Here is a 14,678-nt window from a genome sequence, read left to right on the forward strand (position 1 = left end):
CACCTCTTGTTTTGTTTTGTCTTATTTTAATTTTTGTTATTTTATTTAGAAAAGTAATAGAAAGTATATTTAACAAATATTTTATTGACAAAGTAATTTTATTAAGTTATTTATCCAAACATTATAATAAGAGTAAACGGTTAAATTGGTTCTTAGAAGGTCATGCGATTTTCAAATCGATTTCCAAAAGATTTTTTTAATTAAATCCATTCTTAGAAGATTTGAAATTAGTCACGTTAGTTTTTCTATCACTTTTTTTACTAACATTGTTAATGAAAATTGACTTGATTGTGAAGGTTCTCACCTGTATTGAAAATGGGGTTTAAATCAATTCAACCACTTTTAGACTATTTAAAACTGACACGAACACGAAATACGACACGATATGGGACATGCTGACACACGAAATTTAAAATTTTACATGCAGGAAGACATATAAAATATAAAGTATTTTTTAGATAAATTATAATAATATTTTGATATTTTATTGATATTAAAATATAAATTAAAATTTTTAATTATTTTTAATGTCTTATTTTAATTATATCAAGTATTTAAAATATTTTTTTAATAAATAATAATATATACTATATCTAAATTTATTTTAAAAATATATGTTAAGAATAAGATTGGAGGACACATTGATATGTGATGATATTTAGGTGTATGGAAACATGTCCAAAAAAAAATTTTTAATTTTTTTTTATTAAGATACAATCAAAACACGCGTATTAAACAAGTATTAATAAATGTTGTGTCCGAAAATGTCGTGTTTCATAAATAATATACGAAGAAAGTGTAGCAGCTCCCTTAATTTGATTCTAATTTGGAGCTTTAAATGTTACATCATGGTGCAAGATCCTTCCAATCATAACTTGATTATTCCTTAATGAAATTTTCATTAACATGTATTATTCTTGTTTTCTTGAAAGAATATGATTGATTCTTACAATCATTATAATTAGCTATAATTAATAATAATTAATTATGTTTATCATCATAAAATATTAAAAATAACTTGACTCAATAAGTTAGTTAAGTGATATGTCAGGACACACATAAAATTTAGCTATCAGTACCATAATTTTTTAAAATTTGATCAAATAAACTCTAAATAATAAATCTTAATCCCAAAGTGGTGAGTGGAGAATTGGGATGCAGTTATCATCAAAGGGATCGAATTGTGACGAGATTGACTTTGAATTATTGGGGAATATGAATGGAGAGCCTTATATTCTGCAAACCGATGTGTTCAATAATGGCAAAGGCAACAGAGAGCCAAAATTTTCTTTAAGATGCAGGGGAACATATATTCTTAAAAGTTTTATCGAGCTTCGAAACAAATTTCCTTAATTAGAAATCAAAACTAAAGTACATAAAAAAAAGTTCCAATCAATGAGTCAAAATAAATTAGAATATGGAGGCTTCGATCATTTTTTTGAGGGCTACTGGTTGAAGTACTTCTTCAAAAGCAAAAGCAGAAGTACATTAAAAAGCCTTTTTACTTTTGAAAAATAAAAGGTTATTTTTACATTATACTACTAGAAGCACAAATAAAAAGGCTTTTTTTTAGTTAAAAATAAGACTAGAACCTACGCTTTTTAAATAAATATAAAGAGATTATGTCATTTGAGTATAGCTCGTTGCCATTTGATATTTTTATTTTGAAGACAAATAAATCATCGACTAATTAAAAATATAAAAATGTTTTTCACTTTTTATAATGTGAGATATCTAAGTTTTTTCGGAGATTGATTTATTCTTATATATTTTAGATAAAAAAACTTAAATGTCTTGTATTTTAGAATGTAAGTAACTATATATTTTAGATAAAAGAATTTAAATGTCTTGTATTTTAGAATATAAGTAACGTTTTTATATTTTGATTAGTTAAAAACTTATGTGTTTTTAAATTAAAATATCAAAAACCTATTTATCTTTTACTCAAAGTATAAATAACTAAATATAGAAGATAGGTGATATCTGATTGCCACATTGAGCCACACATTTTGGCTAATCATATGTTACTGAACTACAAAAAAGTTTATTGACCCAAAATAACCAAAGATTGGAGAGTGAATCTCAAAATTGCCAATAACATAAACCCAATTTTTTTTTTTTGGATTTGACGGTCACAAATGCAAAATATATAGAGTAAAGTAATAATTAGGTTTCTTAAAATTTTAATTTTGGACTAATTAGATTTTGAAAAAAAATATCAATTTAGTCTCTCACAATAGTAAACGGTGGACACGTTATATCGTTCTTGTTAGAAATAAGAGACCAAACTAAAGAAAGTGTTTTGTGCATTATTCAGTCTGATCAAAAGTACAATATATAAAGGGTATTTATAGGTACTAAATGAATCAAAGTAATAAAGACATATGAAGGTTGTGGTAGGCTTAGAGAAGGGGGGTTGAATCTATGCCTTCCTTTTAAGTTGCTGTTATGAATCTTTTTAAACAAAATTACAATTCTGATTCTGTTTGAACTCAGCAGCGGAAATTTATGAGACAATTTATTTTTGTCTCATGAATATCAGAAAATAGAACTTAGCAGAGAAGAGAAAAGAGAACACCAGCATATATCCTGGTTCGATTGCCTTGTGCTATGCAACCTACATCCAGTCTCCTCCACAATTATGGAGGAATTTCACTATAGTTAACAGAATTACATACACCAATTTCACTCTCAAGTTCTATTCTAACTTGACATTGGCTATGCTAACTCCTAACTATTCACCCTTAGTGCTAACCCAACTAAGAAGGGGATACCAAACAGGTACAAGATACAAGACACTTAGCTAACCTAAAGAAATATGAAAATAACTCTAGGCTTTTCTCTCAAGTACCTCTAAGCTATGTGAAAAACCAGCTTTGCAAACCTCTGAATTTGTTCTTCAGTGTTGGCAGAATGCTTCTTTGATAGAGAGCATTGTCCAAGTAGATGAACTTCACAGGAAATGTTTCACAGAGCTCAACTTGTCAAACTCTGGTTTTCTCTCCTTAGTCCTCAATCAACAGAAAAACTTCCTTTTAGCTCCTTGCATGTTGCTGGGTCCTTCTTCCAAGGTCAACATCTTGAGCCTTGAGCTTCACTAACCACAGATTCACTTTTTCTCCTTAATCCTCAGATTATAAACTTTCCTTCTGACTTTTCCAACTTGTCCGAAAGCCAAGAAGGAGTAACCGAAATTGTCTTCCAATGGTCAACCAAATCTGAACCATAGAGATGCAACTTGGTCCCCAAGAATCTTTTGTGGCCGTGGATTTGAAATAGAATAGGGCAGAGAACCACTTTCCCTTGAATGCCATTTTCGGATATTGCAGAGCGTTGGAAAGAAGGGATGAAGATCTGATGCATGCAAGATGAGATGGATTACCTTTCTTAAGCTTGATTTAGCTTGGAGTTACTGTTTTAGCTTCTGTGCTTCAAGCTTCACTCTCTCTCTCTCTTGCTTCTTTGGTCACTAGCTTATTGATGAAGCTTTTTCTCTCTTTCTCTTTCTTACTTTTCTGATGCTATGATTTGACTTGATTATAGAAGTGTACGTTGCTGTGGTGAGAGCAAGTGAGAGGGAATGAAAGCTTCTATCTTGTATGAGAAGCTTTGTGGGATGGATACGGGCTTGGATCCGGTTTTCATTAAGCCACCCGTTTGGCCCATTGGATCCTTTGACTTTGATTCTCTTGGGCTGTGCTTGATTACTTATCCATCAGCCTTGCTATATCATTTTCATACCATTTGGGTTGCTTGAGATTTTGTTGGCCTGCAATATGAAATAAATAATTAGCAACATATACTTATTAACACTTAACACTAATTATTTATTTTGCCCAAAAATAATGTTTGTCATCACTAATTAATTTAGTTAATTTCTTAACTCAACAACATAGAATCCTACAATTAATATACAGATATACTATAAAAATATAAATGATACTAATTGATCTAAATTGATTTTAATGATTTTCTAACATCCCCCTCAAACTCAAGTGGGAGCTAAGGATGCCAGCTTGAGTTTACATAACAAAGTCTGGAAACGAGTCAGGTGATGAGCTTTCATGAAGATATCAGCAGTCGGATCCAGTGTTCCAACAGCAATGAGACGAACAGCATTAATAAGGATACATTGCCGAACAAAGTGACAATCAATTTCAATGTGTTTGGTGCGTTCATGAAACACATCATTATGTGCAATCTGGATAGCACTGCGGTTATCACAAAAAATATCAGTAGGAGACGACTGAGGAGCACCCAGATCTTCGAGGAGCCACGAACCGAGATAACCTCAGCAGTGGTGTCAGCGAGGGCATGGTATTCAGCTTTTGTGCTTGAGCAAGTGGTACACGAAATTGTGAGTTCACACTTTTCTCACAACTCCGCGCAGCTGACCAGCAAGTGCCTTGGGTCATCCAAGTAATACGTTACGTGAGTAAGGGTCGATCCCACGGAGATCGTCGGCTTGAAGCAAGCTATGGTTATCTTGTAAATCTCAGTCAGGCGGATTCAAATGGTTATGAAGTTTTGATGATTAAAAGAGAAATAAAACATAAAATAGGATAGAGATACTTATGCAATTCATTGGTAGGAATTTCAGATAAGCGTATGGAGATGCTTTGTTTCCTCTGAGCCTTTGCTTTCCTATTGTCCTCATCCAATCATGCGTACTCCCTTCTATGGCAAGCTGTATGTTGGTGGATCACCATTGTCAATGGCTACCATCCATCCTCTCAGTGAAAACATGCCCGCTACGATTTTTCGCATAGCTAATCAGCTGTCGGTTCTCGATCGTGTCGGAATAAGATCCATCGATCCTTTTGCACACTGTCACTGTGCCCAACAGTCACGAGTTTGAAGTGCGTCACAGTCATCCCATCCCAAATCCTACTCGGAATACCACAGATAAGGTTTAGACTTTTCGGATCTCAAGAATGCTGGCAATTGATTCTAGCTTATACCACGAAGGTTCTAACGTCACGGATTTGAATGCTCTGTTGTCAGGAGAGGTGATTCAGATCCATGGATCAGAGACCAAAGTGAGTATACTCCAGCTGTCGTCCAATGACTACGTTGAACATCATGTAGACCGCTTTGTGGTTGTCAGGCACGCGGATCTTGGCTAAGCGAGTAATGAAGATTGCGTGATTGTCACGGGTCACCCCTTCATTCTGACGTAACTGAATTAAGTACGAGAGTATATCTTAGAGAAGAAGTAGGCGTGAATTGAATAGAAAAACAATAATACTTGAATTAATTCATGAGGAACAGCAGAGCTCCACACCTTAATCTATGAGGTGTAGAAACTCCACCGTTGAAAATACATAAGTGATGAAGGTCCAGGCATGGCCGAATGGCCAGCCCCCAAAACGTAATCAAGAGATCAAAAGTGATCCTAAGGTAGTCTCAAAAATGATCTAAAGATATGACTACAATAGTAAAAGGTGCTATTTATACTAAACTAGTAAACTAGGTTTACAGAAAATGAGTAACTAGGTGTGGATAGTGCAGAAATCCACTTCCAGGGCCCACTTGGTGTGTGTTTGGGCTGAGCATTGAAGCTTTCACGTGCATAGGCTCTTCTTGGAGTTTAAACGCCAGTTTTGGTGCCAGTTTGGACGTTTAACCCCAGCTTTGGTGCCAGTTTTGGCGTTTTACGCTAGAAAATGGTCTCTGGTGGGTGTTTGGATGCCAGTTTGGGCCATCAAATCTCGAGAAAAGTATAGAAATATTATAAATTGCTGGAAAGCCCAAGATGTCTACTTTCCAACGCAATTGAGAGCGCACCAATTGGGCTTTTGTAGCTCCAGAAAATCCACTTCGAGTGCAGGGAGGTAAGAATCCAACAGCATCTTCAGTCCTTTCTCAGCCTCTGAATCAGATTTTTGCTCAGGTCCCTCAATTTCAGCCAGAAAATACCTGAAATCACAAAAAAAGTAACTAAAACATACTAGAAACTACCTAAAAATAATGCCAAAAAGCGTATAAATTATCCGCTCATTAGCAAACAGTGAACGTTTGCTTCTTAGCATGCCATGAAATGAGAGTGTCGCCAAGAAACAAATAGTAACCAGTAGTAGAACAACGATCAGTGGGATCACCAGCCCAATCAGCATCGGAGTAAGCCTGAAGAGACAAAGAGGAATGGGCAGAAAAATAAAGGTCATGAAATAGAGTGTCTTTGATGTAGCGAAGAATGCGAAGAACTGCCGCATAGTGAGTAGTACAAGAAGCTGACAAGAACTGATTAAGTACATGAACCGGATAGGCGATGTCTGGTCGGGTGACAGTCAAGTAGACGAAACCTCCAACTAACTGTCGATAGAGAGTTGGATTATCCAAAACAGTGCCATCCATAGGGGTAAATCGAACATTAGACTCAAGAGGAGTAGACTCAGTCCGACTATCTGTAATCCTAGCGCGAGCAAGAAGATCTAAAGAATACTTAGCATGAGAGAGATAGATGCCATCATCGATGGAGATGACCTCGAGACCAAGAAAATAGCTGAGAGAACCAAGATCTTTCATCTCAAAAGTACGGTGAAGTGAGGTTTTGAGATCAGAGATACCATCAACATCATCTCCAGTAATGATCATGTCATCAACATACAAAATTAGAAGAATAACTCCACGTTCGCTTTTACGAATGAAGAGGGCATTCTCATGAGGGCTAGAAGTAAAACCAAGACTGCATATGGTAGTGCTGAACTTGTCAAACCATTCACGGGGAGCTTGCTTAAGTCCATAAAGTGCCTTGTGAAGGAGACAAATCTTACTAGAAGGACAAGGATATCCCGGAGGTAGTTTCATATAGACTTTATTTTTTAAATCTCTATTAAGAAATGCATTCTTCACATCCATCTGACTGAGAGACCATTTTTTAACCGCGGCAATGGCAAGAAGAGCTCTAACAGACATAAGACGAGCGACAGGAGCAAAAGTCTCTTTATAATCAATACCATACTCTTGCGTACAACCTTGAGCAACCAAGTGGGCCTTATAACGGTCAATAGAGCCATCAGAGCGAGTCTTAATCTTGTATACCCATCTACTGCCCACAACATCCTGATCAGAAGGAGGATCAACCAAATCCCAAGTGTGTGCTTTTTCAAGTGCCTGTATTTTTTCCTGCATTGCTTGTTGCCAATATGGGTTTGTGGAGGCTTCTCTAAATGACTTAGGTTCATGTTGATAAAGGATAGTAAAAAAGCAATGATAATCAAGAAGATGAGGAGATGGATTCCTTACCCTAGAAGAACGAGCAGGAGGAGGAGGCATGGCGATAGGAGCAAGATCATCGTCCGGTCTGGAATCATCGGGAGATGGAGAAGGCGGAAGAACAGGAGGCTGTAGAGGGTCACTCAAGATAGAATCTGTAGAATCATCACTAGAAAAACGATCAACATTGGGGGTTAGTAAACAAAGGTGACTGAGTAGTAGGAATGAACTCAAAGGATGAGAACCGAGAAAACATGTGATGCTCCCAGAAGACAAAATGACGAGATATACGAATACGTTTAGAGAGAGGATCCCAACAATGATGACCCTTGTGTGCAGTGCCATAACCAAGGAAACAACACATACGAGCTCGAGACTCAAGTTTACTATGTTCATGAGACTGAAGAAAAACAAAACATACACAACCGAAAACTCGAAGAGAACTATAATCTGGGGAGGTATGATAAAGACGCTCAAAGGGAGTAACATTACCAAGAACAGAAGAAGGGAGTCTATTGATAACATGAACAATAGTAAGAACAGCTTCACTCCAAGTACGCTCAGGACACAAAGAAGAAAGAAGCATTGCACGGACGGAGTCAAGAATGTGATGGTGTTTGCATTCAGCTCTACCATTTTGTTGAGACGTACGAGGACAAAAAAACTCAGACAAAGTACCCTGTTTTGCAAGAAAGGTTAAGAGTTGAGAATCACGGTATTCCATATCACATCAAAAAACCTTAATGACCTTGGAAAATTGAGTTTTAATCATAGTAGCAAAGTTGATATAGATCTGAGGTAACTCATGGCGATTAGTCATCAAATAAATCCAAGTAAAACGGGAATAACAATCAATGAAAACGACAAAGTATCGAGCTCCGCCCATAGAGGCAGTGGGAGCGGGGCTCTAAACATCAGAGTGAATGAGATCAAAAGGAGAGAAAGCAAGAGATGAATTATTGTGAAAAGATAAAGAAGGTTGTTTCGCAGCTTGGCAAGAAATGCAATCAAACGATTCATTTGGAACCTGACCTAAAACACCCTGAGACACAAGAGGACGCAGTTTTCCTAAGGAGGTGTGGGCAAGACGTTGATGCCATAAGTGAAAGGTAAAGGGAGAAGAAGCAGCACAGAGATTTGGTACAGGAGGAACATGAAGATTCTCGAGTTCAAACAACCTTCCGACCTTTCGTCCAGTCCCGATGATTTGTCTCGTCCGAGGATCCTGTACACGACAACCAAAAACAGAAAAAGTGACCTCAAAACCCAGATCAACAAGTTGACCAACAGAAATAAGATTAAAGATTAATTTGGGAATATAATAAGTATCAGAAAGATTAAGAGTTAACTGGGATATAGAACCCTTGTGTGTTGCGTGCAAGAGGGAGCCATTTGCAGTATTGATAGAAGGTACATTTGTAGTGGTAGACATGGACGAGAAAATATTAAGCAACGGAGACATGTGATTAAAGCAACCCAAGTCAAAGTACCATTTAGAATTACCTGGAGCGGTCGAAAAAGCAGCAGGAGTATTACCAGAAACGGAGAGAAGACGCTGAAGAAGAGATGCAATATGAGATAGAGAGACACGAAATCGGTTGAGTGGATCAGGATGTGGTGGGCGAGTAGGACAGGCAGTAATTAAATGTCCGAGTGCTTGTAGTAACGGCAGAACAGCTGTGAATAATGGTAGCTAATATGACCTTTCTAGAGGCATGCGTGACATTCAACAGAAGGACACTCGGGGAAGAGGTGCCCAGAACGGGTATAGTTTCGATAGAATTTATCCTTTCTGTCTGTGGCAGCAAAAAGTGCAATCCCTAACTGAAACACTGTACATATACACACGATGGCTCGCTCAATCTCCCTTCTATCTCTCCCTCGTCCTCGTGCTCAATCCATCGCTACCGCCACTTTCACCCTCCACCATCGCTTCCTCTTCAACAGAATCAAAGGTTCCAAGCCACACACCTTGCTTCCCCATTGTACGACGATAGCGGATCTCTTTTCAGATCCCGGATCTTCTCCGGTGACATCTCCTCCGGCGACGACCTCCTTTGGCCACATCTCTTCCCATGGTAATCTCCTCCGGTGATGTCACCTCCAACTTCCTCTCCTTTCCATCCTAGCTCTGCGCCTTCTTTGCCAAAATCCTCAGCGCCTCCCTCAGCGTCTTCTTCGATGACATCTCTCTATTGAAGATCTGTAAATCCAAGCCATCACAAACAGAACAAGCACAACTCTCCCCTGCTTCCTCTGTTTTTCTGTAAGTACTATAGATCTCTCTCATCCTTTCTCTTGTCCCTTCCTTAATTTTTTATTTTATTTTTGCGGTATAACAATATAATTAATTAATATTTGTTCTTGTGTTGCTGGTTCAATTTGATTAATAATTAAGGTTAAGCATGACATCTTAATTGTATGATTGTTAGGGTTTTGAGAGACAGGAATTGTAGCTTATTGTGTGTTGAGCACCATGTGTTTGTTTTTATGTGTGTGTGATGGTTAATGTATCTAAATTGGTACTTTTGTATATCAGCTTCTATTGTGCTTCTAAATTGGTGGTTAACAATCGAATTCTTTTCAGATGTAAATTGTAAAGTACATTCTTTAAATTCTTGATAATTTGTTCTATTTGTTCATGAAGTTGGCAGAAAATTTATGGGAGAAAGCCCTGGTGAGTGAAGCATCAATTTTCTTATTAATTTGTTATTCTTTGGTTCATTTATGGCAACACTAACTGTGAGTATTCTTGTCTATCCATATCAAATTTGCTTTAATTCTTCCAAAAAAAGAAAAGAAAAAGTGAATCCATGATTATTGATTTGTTTCCATTCTTACATTATAAATGTTCAATTTTGCTATTCAACCGTTCACTTCTGATAATGATTATGTTCTTTTTCTTTTATTTCATTTGATTTGATATAATTTGGTACTTCTAATGTTGCTTGTAATTTTCAATTTTTCATTGATTCTTAATATGAAAGCTCATGCTTTATATCTTACTATGTGGTGGATTGTTTTGTTGAAAGCTTTAAATTTTGTTTGCATTAAAATTCATTTTTATTTTACTAGCACACAACCTGCTCGATGAAATGCTTCAACTAAATTCTGCCCTTATCAATGCTTTTATGACAGAACTGGAACCTGATTCTCCGGTTATCCAGGTGATAAATATGATCTTCTTAAGAGGTTATTTTGGTTATTTAAAAGTTTACTTTATGTTATCAACTAATGTTTTTTCCATTGCAGTGTGATTATGATCATCTTCAGTTGTCAACTAGTTCATAATGGAGAATAAATTTTCCATTGGGATTTCCTTATTTGTCATGCTTAAGAAACATGTTTAATGTATGAAAACTTATTCTATTGATTTTCAGAGAGAACTGCGGTGAAAAGATGGATGAATTTCTTAAGAGATGCTTCTACCATTCTGGTCAGTATGACTCTCAGGAAAACTTTGCAGCACTGGACAAGAAGCTTAAGGAACATGAGGTAATTTTAATTATGGCGCATCATTTTAATTTGTGTCAAGAACTCAAGATCAACATATGAAGGATGCATGAACTTATCCTTTTCTTTTCATTCTATGTATGCTCTTCTAAGCTTTTCTTTCTGATCTTAATTTAGCCATATGGTTTTTGCTTGTATAATGGGAAATCTTCTAATCGCCTGTTCTATCTATCAATTCCTCCAAACATATTCATAGATGCTGTAAAATGTGCCAGTTCATCAGCATCTTCTGGTAATGGTTGGACAAGAGTCATTGTTGAGAAGCCTTTTGGTCGAGACTCAGAATCTTCAGCTGCTTTAACAAAATCGCTCAAGCAGTATCTTCGTGAGGATCAAATTTTCAGGTTTTCTACCTAAACCAATTATGTAATCTACTTTACAAAGGAGCTACAAGTAGATGACTCGTCACTTTACATGTAAGTAATTTTAAGTTATCTGATAACTTTACTTTTAACTAACACATTCTTATTTTGGTCAAAACAATAAATGAGACTCTTTTGGCAGATTTGGGATACAACAGGACAAGAAAGGTTCAATAGTTTAGGTGCTGCATTTTATAGAGGTGCAGATTGTTGTGTTTTGGTGTATGATGTAAATGCACACAACACATTTGACACACTAAACAATTGGCATGATGAGTTCATTAAGCAGGTGTGTACTATTTAGCACCTTTCTAAATGAGCAATACATGAAGATTATATCTTATATGTTTTGGTGTTTGGCCTCAGGCAGATTTGAATGATCATAAAGCATTTCCCTTTGTGTTACTTGGGAACAAGGTTGATGTAGATGGTGGGAACAGTAGAAAGGTATTAAAAAGAGTTTGGGCCTTTGAGATTAATATGCATAGTTTTGAAGTTGAAATCTCATTCAACTTGTTGCAGGTGACTGAGAAGAAAGCTAGGGAATGGTGTGCTTCTAGAGGGAACCTACCATACTTTTGTTTAATTGATACCTGTGTACTAATCTTTTTGTCACTGGCATAGATTCAAGTAGGTGGTTACTGGTTCCCCTTTGTATAAATTAGAAAGTTTGAAAGGGTGGATTTGGTCAAGTATATGTTGGTCGACATCTTTCTGGTGAAAATTTGAATGAGAGAACTGGACCACCATACGTTAAACTTTTGTTCCCAGGTTGCGTTAAAATTTGAGCATAGAAGTAGTAAAGGATGTAATTATGGACCACCATACGAGTGGCAAGTGTACAAGTGAGTGCTAGTTTTGACCTCTGTATTTTCTCTTGGCTCGGTTTGTGTACCTTGCTTCTTTTCAATCTTTTCCCTCTGCTTGTACAGAATTCTTGGTGGCAGTCATGGTGTGCCTCAAGTACATTACAAGGGCAGGTAAGGTGACTATTATGTTATGGTATGTTTCTGGGTCTTATTCTAGAGCTTTTTGAAACGTTTCAAGCTTATGGAATTTTATATGATGTTGTCCGTAAAGACATCGATTATTTGGGACAGCTTCTGTGGAATTACTGCATTTTAGATGAAGGGCATATAATCAAGAATGCTAAGTCCAAAGTTACACTTGCTGTAAAGCAGTTAAAAGCCCAACACCACTTGATATTGAGTGGGACTCCAATACAGGTTGGTGTGGTGATTTTCTGTTCTCATTAAAGGTAAACATATCATGACTAATTAAATAAACACACTACCTCTTTTTTTTTGTGTGCAGAATAACATCATAGACTTGTGGTCCCTTTTTGATTTTCTAATGCCTGGATTTCTTGGAACAGAGAGACAGGTAAAATTGTGATTCCTTTATCAAGGATTAGGAGTTTGATGCTTGCTTCCTCATTCTTCATAATTAAATTAATTTTTGGCACATGGAAAAACTAGGCTATGCTTATCCATGTTTAAAGGCCAAAGCATGTGGGTGTGTAGCGAGGTATAAAACAATTTTTTGGCCTTATACCTAATATTTTATTCTCTTAAATTGATTTGTTTCTTAATATTAGTTTTGTACTTTTATCCTTTTTCGTCACCACCTTCTCATTTATACCTAATGTCTTTGTTTGATCTTTTGAACTTGTTTTATTTTCCTTTCTTTTTCTCTTGAGGAGGGCCATATATATATGACTTGATGTAAGTAGAAAATAATGAAAGGTTGGTTCCATCATTCATTTTTGTTTTGCAGGTAAAGTCTTATTTTCCTTTCCTCATACTAATTATTACTTCTGCTCTACTGATTTGGGACGAAAAGAATTTGAAGAGGCTTAAAAGCAGTGGAAAGTTAAAGAAAGTTCTTTGGAGACTAGGAATTTTGGTGGGTTACTTTTTCAAGCTCATGCCAATGCTATCAGAAATGTTATGATGCCAGAAATCAACTTTTTAGCTCACAGCTCATATCCTTTGAGCTTTTTTTTTTCTGGCATGCCTATGCTAATACTTCTCAAAGTAATAATTAGTGGATATGATTTGCTGTATAGAAGTTATTACTTTTGATTTCTAATACTAAAAAATTATATATTATATTTGATACTTTATTTATGAGTTGTGTAATATTTTGTTTATGGGTTATGATTTTTTGTTATTGTGAAATTTTAAACAAAAAATTATTTGTTTAATGTAAAAATAATAGTTAAAAATGCCTTTTTAAACGATAAAAGATGTCATTTTTATTTAGTAAAAGTAGTTCATGAATGCCGTTTTAAAAAATATGAAATGTCATTTTAATTCGGTAAAAATGTCGGTTTTAAACGTCGTATTAACCAATTAAAAAATGCCGTTTTATCTGGAAATAACGGCAGTTTGAACTGCCATTTTAACTAACTAAAAAAATGTCATTTTATCCAGAAATAACGGCGGTTTGAACTGCCATTTTATCCGGAAATAACGGCGGTTTTGAACCGCCATTTTAACCAACCAAAAAAACGCCGTTTTATCCGGAAATAACGGCGGTTTTGAACCGCCATTTTAACCAACCAAAAAAACGCCGTTTTATCCGGAAATAACGGCGGTTTTGAACCGCCGTTTTAACATGTTAAAAAACCGCCGTTTTAACCATGGGAATTGTGGCGGTTTTTTAAAAACCGCCGTAATAACCAAATGGCGCTTAGAATTCAGGCGGTTTTTCTTAACCGCCATTCAAGGTAATAACGGCGGTTCAAACCGCCGTAATAACCCAAAAAAACCGCTGTAATTACCAAGTTTTTTTGTAGTGAAGCTCCGCCACCTACACATCTCAATCGGTTTCATGCAAGAAGTGGTAAGCATTTTGATAGTCTAAAGTTGTATCATAAGATTGTGATTTTTTTATTGTCCACTGTAATGCACCAGTTCTAGCATAAATAACAGTTAATAAAATTTTGTTGCTGATGTGTTGAGAAAAAATTTCACGTATCAAAGACTGATTTTACTGTCTGTGTTCATTCAGCAGATCCTTAATCTATAAAATTTGATGTTGAGCATCTAGAGATGGAGGATTTAGAGGAAATGTGAAAGGATATGGAGGTCGTAGTTAGGGGTCTTCGAATATTCGAGTCTTCGAGCCCGAACCAACAGACCAAGATAACCCCTTCTCAATCATTGTTTGACTTTTTAATAAATGGGTTAATAGTCAAATTGGTTTTTGAAAGATAAGACATTCTTTAAAATCATTCCCAGTGAAGAAGGACAGACTGGCGTTTAAACGCCAGCCAGGGTACCTGGTTGGGCGTTTAACGCCCAAAAGGGTATAGTTTTGGGCGTTAAACGCTAGAATGTGCACCATTCTGGGCGTTTAACACCAGGATGGCACAAGGGGGAAGATTCTATTTTTCAATGCAATTTTTTTCAGGTTTTCAAAGCTTTTCAAAATCAAATCTTTTTCAAATCAATTTTTCAATCAAATCTTTTTCAAAATCAATTTCTTTCTATTTTTAAAAAAAATACTTACTATCAATTAATGATTTGATTCAACATTTCAAGTATGTTACCTTTTCTGTTGAGAAAGGTTTAATGTTTG

At 36.0% G+C, this 14,678-nt stretch overlaps 2 protein-coding genes and 1 long non-coding RNA gene across 4 annotated transcripts in view; all 3 read left to right on the forward strand.

Annotated features, from left to right (window-relative positions):
- The first annotated feature begins 9,064 nt into the window (after nucleotides 1-9,064).
- Nucleotides 9,065-10,713, forward strand: LOC107489334 (uncharacterized). Of its 2 annotated transcripts, XR_008009746.1 has the most exons (4): nucleotides 9,065-9,484; nucleotides 9,866-9,960; nucleotides 10,294-10,385; nucleotides 10,599-10,713. It is a non-coding gene; the product is annotated as an uncharacterized LOC107489334 (long non-coding RNA). The 2 variants fall into 2 exon arrangements; XR_008009745.1 differs by having other exon boundaries at nucleotides 10,294-10,707.
- Nucleotides 10,714-11,217: 504 nt separating this feature from the next.
- Nucleotides 11,218-14,678, forward strand: part of LOC107489318 (ras-related protein Rab7-like) — an 11,619-nt gene continuing 8,158 nt past the window's right edge. The window contains exons 1-3 of the mRNA XM_052261717.1: nucleotides 11,218-11,382; nucleotides 11,460-11,540; nucleotides 11,616-11,761. Of these exons, the coding sequence (XP_052117677.1) occupies nucleotides 11,218-11,382; nucleotides 11,460-11,540; nucleotides 11,616-11,717 (348 nt within the window). The 3' untranslated portion in view covers nucleotides 11,718-11,761. The remainder of the gene's footprint in view (nucleotides 11,383-11,459; nucleotides 11,541-11,615; nucleotides 11,762-14,678) is intronic.
- Nucleotides 11,787-13,095, forward strand: LOC107489333 (TATA-binding protein-associated factor BTAF1-like). The gene is made up of 5 exons (XM_052262234.1): nucleotides 11,787-11,938; nucleotides 12,026-12,073; nucleotides 12,174-12,319; nucleotides 12,408-12,476; nucleotides 12,870-13,095. Exons 1-5 carry the CDS (start codon nucleotides 11,908-11,910, stop codon nucleotides 13,044-13,046), a joined length of 471 nt encoding a protein of 156 aa, XP_052118194.1. The 5' UTR covers nucleotides 11,787-11,907; the 3' UTR covers nucleotides 13,047-13,095.

Source organism: Arachis duranensis, chromosome 5 (genome assembly GCF_000817695.3).
Source record: "Arachis duranensis cultivar V14167 chromosome 5, aradu.V14167.gnm2.J7QH, whole genome shotgun sequence".
NCBI classification, from domain to species: Eukaryota; Viridiplantae; Streptophyta; class Magnoliopsida; order Fabales; family Fabaceae; genus Arachis; species Arachis duranensis.